Source organism: Crassostrea angulata, chromosome 10 (genome assembly GCF_025612915.1).
Source record: "Crassostrea angulata isolate pt1a10 chromosome 10, ASM2561291v2, whole genome shotgun sequence".
NCBI classification, from domain to species: Eukaryota; Metazoa; Mollusca; class Bivalvia; order Ostreida; family Ostreidae; genus Magallana; species Magallana angulata.
The window spans coordinates 22,412,946-22,431,305 of NC_069120.1; the positions used below are offsets into that span (position 1 = coordinate 22,412,946).

General features: G+C 33.4%; 1 protein-coding gene across 12 annotated transcripts in view; it reads right to left on the reverse strand.

Annotated features, from left to right (window-relative positions):
- LOC128168023 (otoferlin-like) overlaps nt 1-18,360 on the reverse strand; it is an 86,779-nt gene that overhangs the window by 52,111 nt on the left and 16,308 nt on the right. For 11 of the 12 annotated variants that reach the window (XM_052834085.1, XM_052834092.1, XM_052834087.1 and 8 more), the window contains 9 exons: nt 13,983-14,236; nt 8,240-8,355; nt 7,469-7,598; nt 6,808-6,865; nt 6,337-6,468; nt 6,070-6,132; nt 4,052-4,136; nt 1,489-1,604; nt 1,337-1,377 (listed from right to left, as the gene is read on the reverse strand). In XM_052834085.1, coding sequence (XP_052690045.1) covers nt 1,337-1,377; nt 1,489-1,604; nt 4,052-4,136; nt 6,070-6,132; nt 6,337-6,468; nt 6,808-6,865; nt 7,469-7,598; nt 8,240-8,355; nt 13,983-14,236 — 995 coding nt within the window. Of the gene's footprint in view, nt 1-1,336; nt 1,378-1,488; nt 1,605-4,051; nt 4,137-5,384; nt 5,470-6,069; nt 6,133-6,336; nt 6,469-6,807; nt 6,866-7,468; nt 7,599-8,239; nt 8,356-13,982; nt 14,237-18,360 lie in introns of all 12 variants that reach the window. The other variant, XM_052834084.1, reaches the window with a different exon arrangement.

Sequence of the window (18,360 nt, forward strand, 5' to 3'; positions counted from 1 at the left end):
AACTTAACCTACTCCAGCATCCGCAACCTATGGCTCAGATTCAACATCCATGCCTGTCAGGTGCATCTGTATCATAAGACACACCATCCATTAAAGTTTGGTGAAGTTAGGACCTGTAATAACTAAGATATATTTTTTAGCATCCTTGATAATGGAGATCAAGCTCTGCATCTGAAGCTTCCTCTGTGATTCATTCATATTACAGTTTAGTCAACTATGCAAGTTGAAATAGTACTATCATCTATTAAACATGTGACCTGTTCCAAAAAAACTTAACCATATCCAGCATCTGAAACCTATGGCTCAGACTCAGCATTCAAGCCTGTCGGGTGCATCAGTATCATAAGATGCACCATCCATTGAAGTCTGGTGAAGTTAGGACAAGCAATAACTAAGATATAATCATCAGAGGGCACCTGTTTCAAAAACTTTAACCAGCTCTAAAAACCTTAACCTCCTCCAGCATCCGAAACCTATGGCTCAGATTCAGCATTCAAGCCTGTCTGGTGCATCAGTATCATAAGACGCACCATCCATAGCGGTCTGGTGAAGTTAGGACCAGTAGTAACTAAGATATCATCATCTGAGGGCACCTGCAACAAAAACTTTAACCAGCTCTAAAAACCTTAACCTCCTCCAGCATCTGTAACCTATAGCTCAGATTCAGCACCCAAGCCTGCCTGGTGCATCAGTATCATAAGACACACCATCCATGCAAGTTTGGTGAAGTACGGACCAGCAGTAACTTAGATATTGCTATCAAAGGGCACCTGCAACAAAAACTTTAACCTGCTCCAAAAACCTTAACCTCCTCCAGCATCCGAAACCTATAGCTCAGATTCAGCACTAAAGCCTGTCTGGTGCATCAGTATCATAAGACACACCATCCATGCAAGTTTGGTGAAGTACGGACCTGCAGTAACTTAGATATTGCTATCAAAGGGCACCTGCAACAAAAACTTTAACCTGGTCCAACAACTTTAACCTCCTCCAGCATCTGAAATTTAGGACTCAGATTCAGCATCCTAGTCTTTCAAGTCCATAAGTAGGTCCAGATGCATCATCCATGCAAGTTGGGTGAAGATAGGACAAGTAATAGCTTAGATACAGGACATGCAACAAAAACTTTAACCAGGTCCGGACGCCGACGCCGACGCTGAGGGTATAGCATAAGCTCCCCCTGACTTCGTCTCGGTGAGCTAAAAAAAGGTTGGCCAGAAAAAACAGACACATTTGACCTATGCTGTATCACTGAGATCAATGCACTGAGGCAAAAAAGGTTGTATATTATAAACAGTGCTATTCTTATTAAACTATAAATGGGTTTTTTCCTTACCCTTCAATATCATCATCATCTTGCTCAATTTTTGGTGGGACCTAAAACATAAAATGGGGTGCATGCTTAAAATTCATTCAGTGCCAGCTTTTTCAGTTTTCTTGCATGAGATCAGCATAGGATTCACATTTCTTTTATCAAAGTTTAATTACCTTGACAGAATCACCTTTGCCGACCACAGCAATGTCACATTTGAGATAACCTTTGACCCCTCCATTGATGTCATCAGGGTCAGTTAACATTGCCCATTTATGGTAAAATTGGTGATCTACAGAGAAAATGATGAGTATTCATTTAATTCATCAAGAAGTTCAAAAGTTCTGAAGAGGCTTAATTCTCTTTTAAACGTTGCATTGAAAAAAATTCTCTCGTAAAATTATCTCATTTATAAATAGGAGTGTTTCCTAAAACTTTCATTTGACTTCTTAATTAATATTTCATTGAAATTTGCTTAGAAAGAGATATAACACTGTCATTAAAGTATTGATTATCAAAGGAATTCCTTATCTTTATGGCTAAATCGTTAAGTCTGCCACAATTAACATTGATTTATACTGGAGATGTAGCTACTGATGAAAATTACCATGAAAAATTTAAAGCAGGAGGAAATATTCATGAGATAAGAAAATGTATAATCAATATATAATAAGAAAGTGTTCAGACACTCGGAAGCCAATTAACATCAGTGCCCATGTAAAATACACATGCATACATGATATGAATGAAAAAATATCTCATAAGAACTATATTATGTGAGAAAAAAATATATATGTGTCCCATTCTATTGCTATTTGTTACGTAATGACTCTAATAATGATAAATCTGTACACTATAGAAACCAAGTGGACAAGAAAAAAATACATTCCCAATACCAATTATAAATGAAATATATGAAGAACCAGTTAAGAAATTCAGATCACCAAAACTATAATTTTATCAATAATCAGATTGGGGTGAAGCTAAGTCATTCCGTTAAGTAGGAAGTTACCTTCTTAGTATCAGTCAAGATTCATTAAGGAATACTGATTCTTTGCTAAATGAGGCAAACTGCTGTTATATAAGATACAGTTCCTTATCTAAGATACAGGATATAACAGACACACAGACAATAAATAATGGACTTATGCCACATTGCATCCATACTAGTAATATGGTTTCTTAAATTCCACAAGTATATTGTAGAATGATCGACTGAAATTTTGCAAAATATCATTGCAATAAAATTACTGAGAACTGGAAATTTGGTTCTTACATCTGCAGCAGTTTAAAAGCAACGATTTATGAGCAGTAAAGTACACATTGAGTTTTCTGAGGCCGACTGTACCAAAGTACATATGATACGTTTAACAGCAATGAAAATAGGCTGAAAATGAGATTATAGAATCTGAGAGAGAGTTCAATAAGTCGAAAGGAGTCAAGAGCATCACTCCAGACAAGGCATATCCAGTTTAAGATGGAAAAACAATCTGTAGTGGTGAGATTTTGGACCATCCTTTGGAAGGTAATGCCTGGTAATGCTTCCCATGTCAAGTGCCATGGCAATGCTTATATCTAATTGTTCCCAGATAACTCAATCATTCCAGCATTAATAATATTTATCTGCCTTAGACCAGTTAGCATTTGACCAGATAACTCTGATGTTCACAATTTTTCTGCATTAAATTGATACAGGGCTTAAAATGATGTGAAGGGTGCAAAAGGAATCTCTCTCTCTCTCTCTCTCTCTCTCTCTCTCTCATACTTTAATTGAATACATTGTACTTTTAGGGAAACAAATTCTAAACAAATCATGTTTGGTTGCAGTAGTATGATGACTTGTACTAGTGTTAACAAAGAACTTGCAAGGAAATTTCATTGTGTTGTTTTATTTCATTTACCATTGGTTTCATGGTTTGTTGCAACAATAAAAAATGTAAATTGACTGATGAGAAACCAAAGATGCAATTGTTAGCATCAATAAAGTGTCTCGATCTCTGTCTCTCTCTCTCTGACATCTTATATCTTAGTTTTCAATAAATTACGATGAAAATACAATTGGTACATCTCAACTCTATATTTAGGTTCCAACAACCAAAGATGTCCTTTAATTGAAAACAGCAATGTTAAAGTATCAGAGTAAAATTCATTTCAGTCAGTCATTATATGGCACAGGAAGGTGATATCAACTGTTTAAGTATGTCAGCCTCTTAAAAGTCATATACAATGAAATGGAGATAAATTTAATTCAAAATAATGGGAACATCAATGACTTGAAATAAAAACAGGGATAAAATCTGTAAGAACACCATAGTCAGTCATCAGGAACTAAAACCTAGTTAATAATGACTGTATACAAATGTACCTAATTAGAACTTTATGGTTTTACCAAGACAGATTCTACATAATATATGATTAGATTTTGTTAAATACAAAATTTAGTTCTTTTATTATACATGTACATTCTATAAAGAAACTATTTTCATTCATTCATATCTGTTAAGCATGTGTTAAAAATTAATTTTCTTGGCAAAAAGTTATCACTACTTATAAAAAGTTAAATGCACTATACTTCAAACAAATGTTAATTACAATGAGAACAATTTACACCTCCACTACTTTTTTTTTTTGCATAACTACCATATTAAAAAAACTACATCATTAGAGCGGGAAAGGACAATGTTACTATGACAACCATGCTTGCATCTTTTGACAACAATGGTGGAGTATGTTAGGTACCTGTTGCAGCATACACAGTGCCTACATCCAGTTTGTAGTTTCCGAGTGGCTTGTTGGATCGGAGGAGACGTCCCGACTGACAAACCTACAGACAGCAGTGACACATAAGTTACAGGACAGGCCAATAAATAGCCACCACTTCATGACCCAAAGTGGTGCCACCATGCATTCAAAGCCATGCATGGTAACGATCATTTCCATTGGGAATCGGCCATGCATTGGTTATAATTTCTGGGGCAGGGTTTAGCCATGCATGGAATGAGGTCACCTAAGGTCAGGCAATAGGAACTTCTTTGATGGAATAGTAACTTCACACACATATGACAACATTGCAGAGAAGTACACACTTAAGTTTATATCATTATTTTTAAAAAAAGCGATGAAAAAATACACAGATTATATCAAAATATCTTGTACATTTGTTAAGTATTTGAACTTAAAAAAGTGCAATATGAAAAATGAAGAATAATATCTAAGTATTTTAAATCTATATTTTTAAGGTAACTACCGGTATATATTTGTACTTTTAAACTAATGTCTGTTAGTTCATCCTCATATAGCTCCTTCTGCAGCTATTTTTTCCATCAAGTCTTATCAAATGGTGGGACATATAGCATGAAAAAAAAAATCCTACTTCTGATTTTGAATTGAAGTTCCATAGAGGAGTATTAATGTTAGTTTATATAGACATTCAGGTAAACCAGTCAGATTAATCAGCGAATACCTTGGGAAATTCAGAATACATGTACATGTATATAATTAGCAAAAATAGAGGACTGAAAAATGATATTTCTAGAAGAAATTTTGGGAGAGAGCAATTATTATTTTTTCCATCAGAAGATTTGCAATGTCATTGATTCATTAGTAATGGTTAAGATCCATATGGGTTTCTTTTTTGATGTATCAATACAATTAGAGAGCATTTTGTCCAATAATAAGCATTTCAAAGCTATATGTTTAAACTTTTCAACAATTCTAAAGTTGATTCTTTTTATGCATCACAAAAAGTCACATTTTCAGGTTTGTAAGAGTTTGGAAAATCTAAATTAGATTACCTTAGATAAAAATGTACAAAAAACAGTGATTGTGAAAACCAATATGATACATAATATACAAGCATGCATTGGACAAAAAGCTGTAAAAATCTCCATTTTTTAATGTCATTTTACCTCTAGCAATAATTGAGGTTCAACAGTTCTGTGATATTTTCTCAATTCAAAAATCTTTTAAGACTTTGAAAAAAAAATGGAGATTTTGCCCATACTGTGCCACCATGCACCAGAAGAAACATGCCAATGGGGAAACTTAATTGGGAAAAAATAAAACATTCTACCATTTTGTAGATAAACAGTTGCAACATCTATCTTGAAAAATCCAACAATTGTGCCGGCACGCAATAATTTGCGTGAATGAAGGACCTAATATATAAATAACATAATCATCATCTTTGTTAAAATAAAATAATAAAACAACAATAAGCAAAATTGTATTCTGAATTTTATATGCATATAACTGCATTAGAAGAATTGTTTATAGGACAGCAAGAACAATTAAATCTTGCTTAATCTCATAATTATAATGGCTACCTGTCCAATTTGGATTTAGTGTCAAGCACTAAATTCAAATCTTTTGGTGCAAAAAGTTATTCTTTTTTAACTACAAGAAATAAAACAAAATAAAGATCTATGGGTCTTGATACTACCAGCTTCATAAAAACAAAATTAGGCTCGTTACACTACAATTTAATAGAAGAATACATGGGGTAGTTAACTCTTTTTATCGCTTATAAATTGGCTACTGATTGTCTGCAATGCTGCAATGTTTAGCATTTAAAAAATTGATCAATTGCTCTTTATATACATTAACATATATCAATAAACTTTCCTGACCTTTTTCTTCACCAAAGAAAAAAAATTAAGACAGCAACATTCAAAACAATTCATATATGAAGAATTTTCCAAGAAAATACTGGGCATTGATTGGACATTTAATTTGAGACATTTACAACAAATACTCACCGTCAGAGTGACAATCTTATCAAACAGCATCGCTGGGGCCATGTGGAAATCAAACACAAAATACTGGTGGAAAAAAAATAAAAAAGCTATAATTTGTCAACATTACCTTTAATTACTTAGACAATGATAGAGGAATTCAGATCACCTATCAATTTCTTCTAGAATTTTATGAAATTAAGATTTCTGCAATCTCAGCAAGTGAAATCTACAAGATAGAAATGCCAGCTTTCACATTAGAGTTGCAGTGTTGCTATATCTGGAGCCTACCTCGTTGTAGTACGGACAATTAGTGGACTCCTTAACACTGGTGTACTTTTTCTGGTCCCCCACCTGTACACAAACCACTGGGTCCATGTTGAGCCCGGCCAGCTGCCGCGCCTCTATCACTGTGATACACACCTTAAATTACGTCCAAAATACAAAACTATTTCATACTCTGAACCAATTTCTTGTTGCTTGCGAGAAGTATTTGTGAAATTCAGGAGTGCCATCCAGTCATGAATTGTCACAGTAAAACATACAGTATCTTAACATATCAAATTAATGAAATATTTTTTTTGATAGTATCTTATAAATTGAAATAATTTTGCCAATAATTTTTCATGGAATTTATCTAGAATTGAGAAATGTCTCATGTATACGTAAGCGCTTTTGCATGGTTACTGCATGGATAGTGGAGTGTGTGAAAGTTAATTAACTCAACTGAAGTCGTCCATCAAGGCATTATAGCAGACAAACCTGAAAATCCTGAGCTTTCATAGAAGCTGGCTCTATTCTTGGTACTTTGTCTTTGGATCTAAAATAAAATCTCTCAATGATGCCTCATTTTTATTTGATAAAATCCTTAACTTAAGGGAATTTGAAAAAAAACCCTCTAATGCCAGTAATGCTTGCAACAAAGAGTTTTGAATCCCGTTTGAGGTTTACTTCTTGATTGCTTTGTCTGTTTTCCATATTTAACATCAATTGTGTGGGCTGCATCGATCATATAATATCTTTAAATTATAGCTGTTATTGTAGAATTTGAATTCATTATTCTCTATTCTATAATCATTCTTTGCAAATTTCAGAAGGATGCAGCAAATAATAAAACTAAACTTCTAACAGAAAACAGCTTCATTAATTTTGATGCTTGCATAACTCTACGTTGTGTTTATCTAAATGGATCTTCCTAAATGGAGCTAATAAGACGATTTATTTTACCTATTTAGACATTGCAAAAAAAAAAAACAAATCAAAGAAAGAACAAAATCTCTTAGAAAAATCTTAATGTATCAATTTACATGCAGTTTGATATATGTCAATGCCATACCAATTGACTATAGGCAAAAACAAAACCTTAGAAGTTATAATTTTTTTTTTTTAGCTGCTTCAGAGTACTAAGTGAATCAATAATGACCTTTTAAAACTGGGGATTCCTGCTGATATTGAACCGTGACCTTCACTTTCTTGGTCGTCGTCAAGATTACTGTCCTTTCCACCTCCCACCATTGAGGCAATCTCTGCAGCTTTTGCATCTAGACTTGCATCTGTCAAAACAAGAATAATTTTCCCCCCTCATCAAAACAAGTACATTGTATTTCTTAATGCATAACACACCAGTCAAATTGCTGGCACTGATTAGAGTGACAAATATCAAGTATTTGACATTGACCGCACTATCTAATTCTCTCATATCTCCTATTTAAGAATTTAATGCCATATGGAAGATTCAGAATGACATGAATCAGGCATAATGTGTTTCACATAAATTTCACAAATATTTTTCAAGTGATTTTTACATTTAAAAGGCACTACCATGAATTTCTTGTAAGAAAATTCACAAGAAATTCATGCGAAGTGTTCAAGTGAATATGATATAAGTTTGTATTATCTGACACAAAGTGTTTTCATATCAAATTATTGTGTGAAAATTTTTACATGAAATTCAAATAAAATTATAATTTCATATGAAACAATTTTATAAGAATTTTTTATCGATGCTCTTTTCATGCAAAATTATGTTAGTCAAATTTAACCGAGTATAAATCAATCAAATAGATGGGAGAGTAGGGCAATAATCTAGCCCTCTCCTTTTTTGGGGGAGGGGGGTGGAGGAGAGAAAATGTCTGATAAAAATAATCGTAGAGGACTACATTATAGCAGCAAATGAGAGAGAGGCACCAATCACCTGTCTCTAAGTCATCTATCAGCGACTGTTTGTCGTCCATGTCAGGAACGCCCCCGCCCGCCCGCTGTTTGGAGACCGTCATCATCATCTTCACCACAGAAGACAGATTCTTGGTGCTAAATAAGAAAAAAACAGCCATATTTGACATTTATTCTTAAATATGCTGCTGCTATATTTTACATACCAAGGTATAAATACATAAAAAAAGAAATCATTAAGATAAATATAGTAAATAAAGAAAAAAATATAGTACAAAGCTGGTTGGAGAAGCTTGGTGCAGTTTCTTGACAAGACATAAAGGATATAATGACTACTGTACATTGAGAGCTTTCTGCCAGTTTTTTTTTTCCTATTTACAGAATAAATTGAAAGCTTACTCTTATTCAGAAATTCAATTCATAATAATAAATCATTATATTTCCAAATGCACTTACACCTAATATGTTAAAAAATGAAAATATTTCCACTAAGAGCAGTTAACATGTTTCCTTTATTTTTGTACAAACTAAATAGTTTATTGGTTATTTCATATATTCCTATTTTGCAACTGAAGTAATTTGAAATAAATTCCCTCCTTTAACTTCTTACAGATTTTACCTGTATTAATGTCCAATCAAAAGGCCATACTTGCCAACTGACCCGATTTCGTCGGGTCACACCCGATTTTTCAACCCTTCACCCGATTATTTTTTATGACCCGGCGGGTCATGCTTTTCACCCGATTTTTGTCGAACAACCCGAAAATCTCCCAATTTCCGGATTTGGTTCGTGAAATACGTTGCGCGTTTGACTTCCAGTTATGAACCCAAGCTGATTTACGTAACGCGTAAACAATGCCGATGGCTATAACAGACACATTAAGTGTAATTATTATCGTGAGTTGTTTTGACTAAGCGAAGGTTTAAATCATTAATTGTGATGGCTTCTAATAAGAAAAGGTCTTCATCGGGGCCAGCGGAATCAAAACCAACAAAAAGAAAACGATATTTTTGTACCTACCAACATATCTGGGAAAATGAATTCCCATAGGTAAAACAAAGTAATCGAGTACAAAACGAGGCTTTTGCGTTCTATGTAACGCACATTTGAATATTGGATTTTGTGCCCAAAATGATCAGACTAAACATTCAAAAACGCTAAGTCATGTATAGAATGCTTTGAAATACACAAAAGTCTTCCAAGTCACTTACAATTTTCATGCCATCCTTTACAGAGTTCAAAAGCAAGGTTAATGTAGCAGAAACTCTTTTTGCATTGTTTTTCAGCTGAACACAACCTACCATTTTCTGTGTCAGATCACTTTACAAAATTCAAAATCAGCAACTGTTAGTTAAAATGCTTCTTTGCAATAAAGTATTACACTGTTTACATATAAGTTTTAACACATATTTCTATTGTATATACCTACGAAATGCATGATAAATATGTCGTGAATGTCGTTACGCGCTATGACCAGATTTTTTACTTTCCAAATCTGGTCATGACCAGATTTTCACATGTTGGAGGTTGGCAAGTATGAAAGGCAATTTCTGTTAATTTTTTTCTTTGTAATATTGTGGGTTTTTCATAACTGTACAGTTAATATTATTTGGTCAGTACCTTAAAATACACTAAATTTCAGTATCTTAAATTGACATTATTATTACTTTTTCTATATAACTAAATAATTTGTGATGCCTATTTTGTAAAAAAAAAAAATGAGCAGCGAAACTAAAATTGTTGATCTAATACTATCAAAATCGTAATTTTGCAAGTTACTTTTAGTAATACATGTACTACATATTGAAACTGAAATATAAAGCAAGTCTTTCCTAAACTCTATGTCCAGTGTTCATACTTTTATGTAGCTTGGTATTTTGCACTAATGTCCTCTCTATGGTCAATGAATCAATGACATTCATGCACTAAGAACACTGGACATAAGTTAAGGCTGTCTTAGTTGTAGTTGTCAACAATTAAGACAACAATTTTCTATCATCAATGGTTGCTATTCTGTTTAGTTGACAACTTTTTGCTAAAGACTTCTAAAAATCTTATTTATTAATCAATAATTTATTTTCAGCATTTATACAAATAGGTGGTTTTATTATTTATCAAAGAAATTTTTATCTGAATAATGTAAATACTGCAATGAAAAACTACCCCTTGATCATGCAGATACATGCACTAGCAATATACTCTTCTCTATAATTAATACATCAATTTATTTTGAAGTACAATTGAATTGCAATTTCAATCCAAAAAGTAAATTTTATCAAGTGTTATCATATCCAAAAGGATGACCATATACGCACTGCCTTTAACTATCAAATGGAACTATTCAGAGCAACTTCAAGAAAACTTTTGTTTATCTTTGAACCATTACAACCATGCAGGCATTTCCTCTAGAGAAATAGGGATTCGTGATCCGATATTCTTTGAAATAATTACTGTCCCAAATCTGATACTTTCTGTCAACCCACACAAAAGTTTTATTGCCATCTTATCTGCTCCATTTTCAACTTAACAAATGCAAAGTTTATTGTAGATTTAGAATGACAAATTTTCAGAATTGTTTGTAAGGGGATGTCTCCAATGTGAAATTAACATTGTGATATCAGAATCCTGAAAATACGTCAAACATGCAATTACTTTAAAAACCGACTTTTCAACCAATGAAGTCCTGCATGCATGCATAATATATTACATGGTAATACAGGAGTACAATTCAAACTATCCTCAACATCAATATGTAAAGATAAAAGTTGCACTTTATCCTCTGAATCCAATACTAGTTGGTGTAATGAAAGTCAAGTTAAACAGAGATGTTGACTTTACAACTTTATAAAGAGGATTAGAGCCATCAAAATAAATTGTTTCCCAACAACCCCATACAGATCCATATAAGGTGACAAAGTGCAAGCCTTTGTCGTTGCTTCTGAGCCTACAGAGGCTGATAGGAACATAAAACTACAAACACTTTACTGTTGTTGTCTTTCACTCTCCTCTAAAATTTAGTTTATTAGTTTGAATTTCTAATTGAGGCATTATGATTCCCAAAGGATTTGCTGAAAAAAATGCTTTATATATATTCACTAGCTGAACTCATGGCTATAATTGTTAAGAAGCTCTTTTGCATACTACACTCTTTGGAGTTCCATAAAATTTGACTTCTATCATTTCAAAGTCCAAACGATTAGTGCTTGCATGTCTGCAACTTAATAATTATCATAGAACAATTTTAAAAAAAATTAAAATCTTGTATCAGCCTAAGACAATAAATTTCCTTTGGATATCAGTGCAAGATATCAGGGTTATGATTATACTTCCAAACCCTGTATGATAACAACTTTCTTAATCCATTCTGGTTTACTTCTCCCTCTGGAATCATAGTACAGGTACATAGAAAACTGTTTTGCCTGTTACTATAGGCTTTATTTCACTGGTAATGGTAAGCATTTAATACGGTTGAACTTAATTATCTCAAATACTGATATCCCGAATACAATGGATATGTCGAAGTGATTTGTAAGTCACATCCACTTATTTTTAAAGTATTTTACCCTAAATATTTCGAATATCTCGAAGTTTTTAACAGTCCCATCTATAGTTCTAGATAATGAAGTTTGACAGTATTAGTATATAAACGTCTTTTGAAAAAATAAAAAGAGTTCTGCACCTGTAAGTGAAAGATGAAACAGTGAACTGTAACTGCCTGTAGTAGGGTAACGGAGTCTCACATTCATTGATAGTTATAGCTTAGGGAGAGGTTCCCAAGTACAGATATAAACCCCATTAAGTCTATAGATGGAGTATTCTTGTGCTTCCCATGGGAAATTCAAGCAGTCAGTGAATTTCCTACACAGTACAACCATGTGTTCAGACAGTCACATTGTTACTTGTTAAAACCAACAGGAGAATTACATAAAAAACCTGGAGCCATTGTAAACCAACAAATCTATTTTCGCACCATGAGCTCATAAATGATGGATTTTATTTCATTTTAGAGATACAGTGTTTCCAACTGACACATTTTATCCGTTTTGAAAGCAGCCCAGCTAGCTTAGGACTATCATCCATCAAAACCTTTTCCAATGATTCCTGAGTAAATTTGTGAATGGGATTCTATGGTTTCAGACACATGCTATCAATCAGCATCCATTGAACCATTGTTATGGTATTGATGAAAATACCAACCACCATGTACCTGATGAGGCGAACTATCTTATTACACAATACAAATCCCCATTCTGTTCCTTCATTAAACTGATAACCCACTTAGACTGTCTGCATTTACTGAGAATTAACAAAAGTTAACCTGGAGTTTTGCATTTTAAGTTGATTGAAATAAAACTCTGTTAATTATATGTTTTCACCATATTTAGTTGTTCAACATGGATGTTGTAAAAGCAGAGAATTCTTTATATTACGCGAGTACTTATTTCCGCGATCCCGCTGGTTTGCATCAAATCACAAGAATATAAAATCGCGAACGTAGAACATTTCACCTTATTTTTTTATAACTGTCAACTCTCAGAAAGTAATGGCGAGAATTTAAAATCCGCGAAGTGTGCTTCTCGCAATTTTACACGTTGATTTGACCTGATCGAGAGACAAATTAAGCTGTAAAATATACTGGTAATTCCCTTTATCTTTGTATTAAATATTCTACATTGCAGAAATGATACTGTTAGTCTTAACTTCTGTGGTGTTAAGTTTTAACTATGAATTCAAGAAAAACTGTAGCCAATGGTATAAATGTCTATGGCAAAATTTTCACTACTTACACATACATTTGTTGCTTCATTTTCCTTACATCTCACATTTCAAATTCAAAAAAATAAATTAAAAAAAAAAAACTTTTGTGTGAAAAAGGGGGCTAAAAGTACAAATCTTGAAAAATAAAGCAATAAGTATACAGTTATTGAAAGTATTTTAGAAAGTATTAAGTTTCAGGGTTGGTTGGCCATAAAAAGAATTTCTGTAAAAGATTTCATCACTAAGAGCCCAGTAGATGTAGCCCTACAACACTACTCCCTCTAGCTCTAGTGCATTTCAGTGTATGATTGAATATACATCAACTAGATCTGACAGTGGATTGGAGAACTAGTTTCGGCCTTTTGTAAAGTGTCAAATCTCCATTTGTGAGCACTGTACTTGAACACTTTCATCAGAACAATCAGTGTCACAAATCTTGTAAAATTGATGGCTGCTATAAGATTATTTCATTACTGCCTCCAGTAAAAATTCTGATATATCTGGTTATATACGATGTGAACTTTCGTAAATCATATTAAGGTTTCATATTTTTATTTTTATTTGGATGATGTAATATTTACAGTGTTCTGGCTGAACTCTGTTATGCAACCTCTATCACCATCATTTGGTAGGTAGCTAAATCATATGGTCCCACATGGGTCAGTGGCCTTTTGTTCATTACACAGGAGAGAAAGAGGGATGAATGCAATTTATTTCCCAAAAAACAATGAATACTATTAGCTCTGTAATAGCATACTCAAATCATGAATAGCATTAACTCTATATAAAAAAAACAAACAAAAAAAACCCCCGAAAAATAAAACAAATTAAAATTTGGATGGATACTAGCTAACAGAAAAAAGCCCTTTATTTAATACTTCATAGCAATCTGAACCGTATTATAAATTTGTTTAAAATTACTCTCTAGGATGGAGATCACAAAGCTTATCCTTCCAGCCAATCAAACAAAATCAGTAATTTCTCTGTATGAACTATTGATACATACTGCCTTGGTGACCTTCCACCTGACCTCTTGGACTCCAGACTGAGCTTAGATCCATGGATTGACTTGGATGGGCTGCCAGTGGAGATGATGGATTCGGAGTCCACACTGCTGCGTTCCAGATTCCGGAAATTCTGATCCTCCTCAGTGAGGGGGGATCTAAGTTCTTCAGAGGTGAGTCTATCAAAGCCTCCTTTCTGCCACATACCGACTGATCCATCTGGAGCATTGTATACAAGTTCAAAGGTCACGGAGGTCTGGAAAATAGAATTCATATTTTAAACTTTGAAATAGTAAAACATCAGTTTACTTAATTAATGAAAATACTTAACATCAGGAACTATAAATTAAATAGACATCATTGAGATGGTCAACATCTCAAAGAGCCCTAACTTTAAGAAAGGGCATTAGGGAGGAAATCATTTGATAGGACTTTGCTTTGACCTTGACCTCTCACTAAGAAATCTAGGAAATTTTATTAAAAACATACCCTTTATCTGAAAAGCTCTCTGTGGGTGAAATACAAAAGATAGAAAAATAAGTCCCTGAAAAGGAAATTTTATATAGAGGTCTACAATGACCTAGGCATTTGATATATATAAACTTATTTCGAGGTCACTCAGAACCTAATGGTACCTACATACAGTGTTTTGGTAAAGTTTAAATAACTTTAGAAGCAAATGATATCTCCTAATAATATAATGCTCAATATTTAAGCTAGTGATGTGGTTCAAGGTCACTACATCCTTAATCCACAATCACCCTTAATGTGAAGGCTGACAAAGATTGGGTTATGGGGAAAGAATATATGGTTCAAAGGATTTTTTCTACAAGTCTGACATGACCTTGAACTTTGACCAAATTTTTTTTTTAATTTTACTGCACCCTAGGCCCTGTAAGCTTTCAGAACAGGTCCTAATTAACACTGACCAAGCAAAATTGGTATGGCTATGCAATCTCATTTAATTGTCTAGCTTTACTTGTAGACTAGCTATAAAACTGATTTTTAATATCTGCTCACTGACAGTCAATTGAATACTAAAGTGACAAACCAGTACTTTAAATCAAATTAAGAGAAAGTTAATTATATATATGCCAGCATAAAATGGCATAAAAAGAATGAGCTCTGCACCTAGCGCCCAAACAAGGAGGTGTGCAATCTAGCTGAGACAAGATCCTCAGGGGTACACGATGCTCAAAATATTTTTGAAACACTCCCAGAACAAGACAGAAATTTCCACCATAATGATAAAATCATGCATGGTTGATTTCAAGAGCATACCAAACACTGGGAAAAAATTAAGAACAGTTACCAGTATATACCGATTGAGTTTCTCCAAAGAATAAAGCTACTTCTGGATTGTTCATTTCAACCCCAGAACACTGGTCCCATGGGTTTTTTAAGATGCATACCAGTGTATTACCAGCACAGTAATGTGTCGCAAATTACAATACTATATGGAATGATAATGCAGAAAGAGGAAATTCTTGGCTTTCTTGTGATCATTGCAATTCCAGATTGCCTGTACTTATCATACATTTGCAAAAGTATATATCAATAACCATTTCAAAAAGATACCTAAACATACTGGAAACCAAGAACACAGGTGAAATATATGGCAATGAATGGACATTCCGTGCCAAAGGTCATTCCCAACTTTACAATAAGAATTGAGAGTTTTTTCTGTAGTTATATACAGTGAGGACAAATCTGATTGGTATATGTGTACTGGTATGTCTGCATCATTACGAGGGAGCATCAATGGTGCTTATGGTTAAGCTGTCAAGCTGAAGAACTTAGATAGCTGTGCTGAGCCAATCATCCCCCAAGCTTTGGTCTAGGTCAGTGGGGCTTAACTATAGAAGTCCAATGAACTCCACAGAACTTAGAGCAAATAAAACATTCATGTCTTCATTAATGCACTGGCAAAATTTATTAAGAGTATAAAAACTGCTAATGAGCCTTGATGAGACTAATAACAAGATTTCATAAAAATAAACTCGATCAATACCGGGAAAAGAGAACTGGTGTCTCTAGAAATGCATAAAAGCTGCAAAAAACTGCAGGCTTTTATTTCTGAACGGTGAAGCAGATCTTGAAACTTTTACTTAATTTAACATGGCTTGCTAATTTCTTCATGCATCTTCAAATAAATAGAAATTAGTAGCAACTGTGTCAACTCAGCTGCTCATGGTCGTGTCGTGAACTTTTTAATATAGCAGGGAATAACAAGCATGTAGCCATGAATAGGATGGTCAATGTTTAATATTCTGGCAGGTTCTGTCCAAGGTAGTAATTACGAACACTTTATAGAGTCCCCTGTGTGGATGGCAGAATCCCCCAGAAGCCAATTCCTGAGCAATCAATATAAGAGTTCCTGTATTCACAGACAGTCATTTCTCTCTCTCTCAAAGGCCACTGACGTAGGTATATCTACAAAAGGGGCATCTGAAAGTGAAGACTTTCTGATGGTGGTACTTTGGCTAATTAAATAAATTGCAACAACTTCCATTTTTACAACTCAAGGATGTATGTCATTACCTTAAAATAATACTGCAAATTGACAATCTGCCACAGGAGTGCCATTAAAAAAGAGTATTTATTTGGAACATTTCATATATTTATCATGTTAAATTATGATATGATAAAATACACAAAAGGAATGCATACAAAAAGGTTTCTTTCATTCATAAATTCCCTGTGGAATTTTTCTGACTTATACTGGAATCAATATGAAGGAGAAAATGTTTTTTACATTAATAAAGCATACAAATATAATTAAAAACTGTACCAAAAGTAACACTTTATAACAACTATTAGAGAACTAGTGACTTTACACGTGCACTTTAAGTAAAAATAAATTATGAATAAGTAATTAAGCAGTTTCGGTCTTTTTTTCCCTTTACTGTGGCACAAAGGGCATGTAAAGAATTTATCAATGAAACTTGACAGAACTAAAAAAAATTTTTAATTTTTTTTTTTTTTTTTTTGGGGGGGGGGGGGGGGGGGCACTACATATTCTATGGCACAACGTACATGTATATTATATATTTAAGTGACACAAAAAATGTTTACTTGGGCCATACATGTTAACCTACAGTGATGAAAAATAGGTAGATTTTAAACCGAAAAGCGGTAGCATGACATCGCGCGCGGCCTTTTTCCCGTATATTCCAAAGCACAGATTTGTATGTACTACATATGTAGTAAGGGTTTCTGATTAGTAATTAACGATATCAACTAAAATATATAAGACTTTTGAAATTTAGTAAAATTAACACTAGCAATAAAAATGTTTGTATGCATTTACCATTATAATGATTACCGGTAAGCTATTTTTAAGGAAAAATATTTTGTCAATGAGTGCAGAGCCCTTAATTAACAATTACCTTTGTTCAGAAAAATAGGTTAAGTTACCAAAATTGATCATATAAGAGCAGTAAGAACTATAGTAGGAATTCATGTGTTCTTTTTCAATATCAAAACGATGTTTACATGCTTATTTATTACAAATGCAGCATTCAATAAATTGTAAGTCAAGTTTACTGTAATGGCCAAGTTAAAAGATATATATTCCATCCTCGTTAAAGCCACGTGTGGAATTGCAAAGCTTCTTTTTCCATTGCGAGGATAATATCGACATGTCTTGTAACTAAATTAATGTAATCACGGGAGGTGGCTTTTTTCATCGTTCAATGTAAAACACATGCTTGAAAACTTGTCATCCAAGCGACTAAATAAAGCATTTGTGTGCCTCCGATTCAAAGTCACGCGCTAATTTCAAACCCGACGAGAATTTTTGACCACAATGGCTTCCAAAATGGCTATCTACCAAAACAAGGAACGTATTTTGAAGAAAAGCGGTAGATTTTAGAATAAAAGCGGTAGGCGGGAGACAGAGCTAAAAAGCGGTAGACTTCCGCGTAAATCGGTAGAGTTAACATGTATGACTTGGGCACTTGTTAAGAAGTAGAATATTAAGGGTGTTATTTACTCAGGGTTTGAGTTCTCAAATTCCGATTGTTATAAAGTTCAATGTAATGAGTAAAATTTGTTCTAAACACAAAAAGTATTTATGAAATGAATTATTATTGACAAAACATTCAATAGTTTTACTTTATTATGAAATTAGGCTCAAACAAAAATTGACTTTTAGTCAAACAGAGGAAATTCGGACTATATTTTGCAGACTTTGTTTTCAGCTAAAAGTTTTTTGGCAGTAGTCTAATATTAAAAGTTAGGATTTTACATTTAAGTGTATGTAATTTTGCATATTTTCCGTTAGTTTTACCTCACTTATTCATAAAAATAATCTTATGGCACGAATAATAATTAAAATATTGAAAAATCCTTAAAAACGATAAAAGACATACACCATAT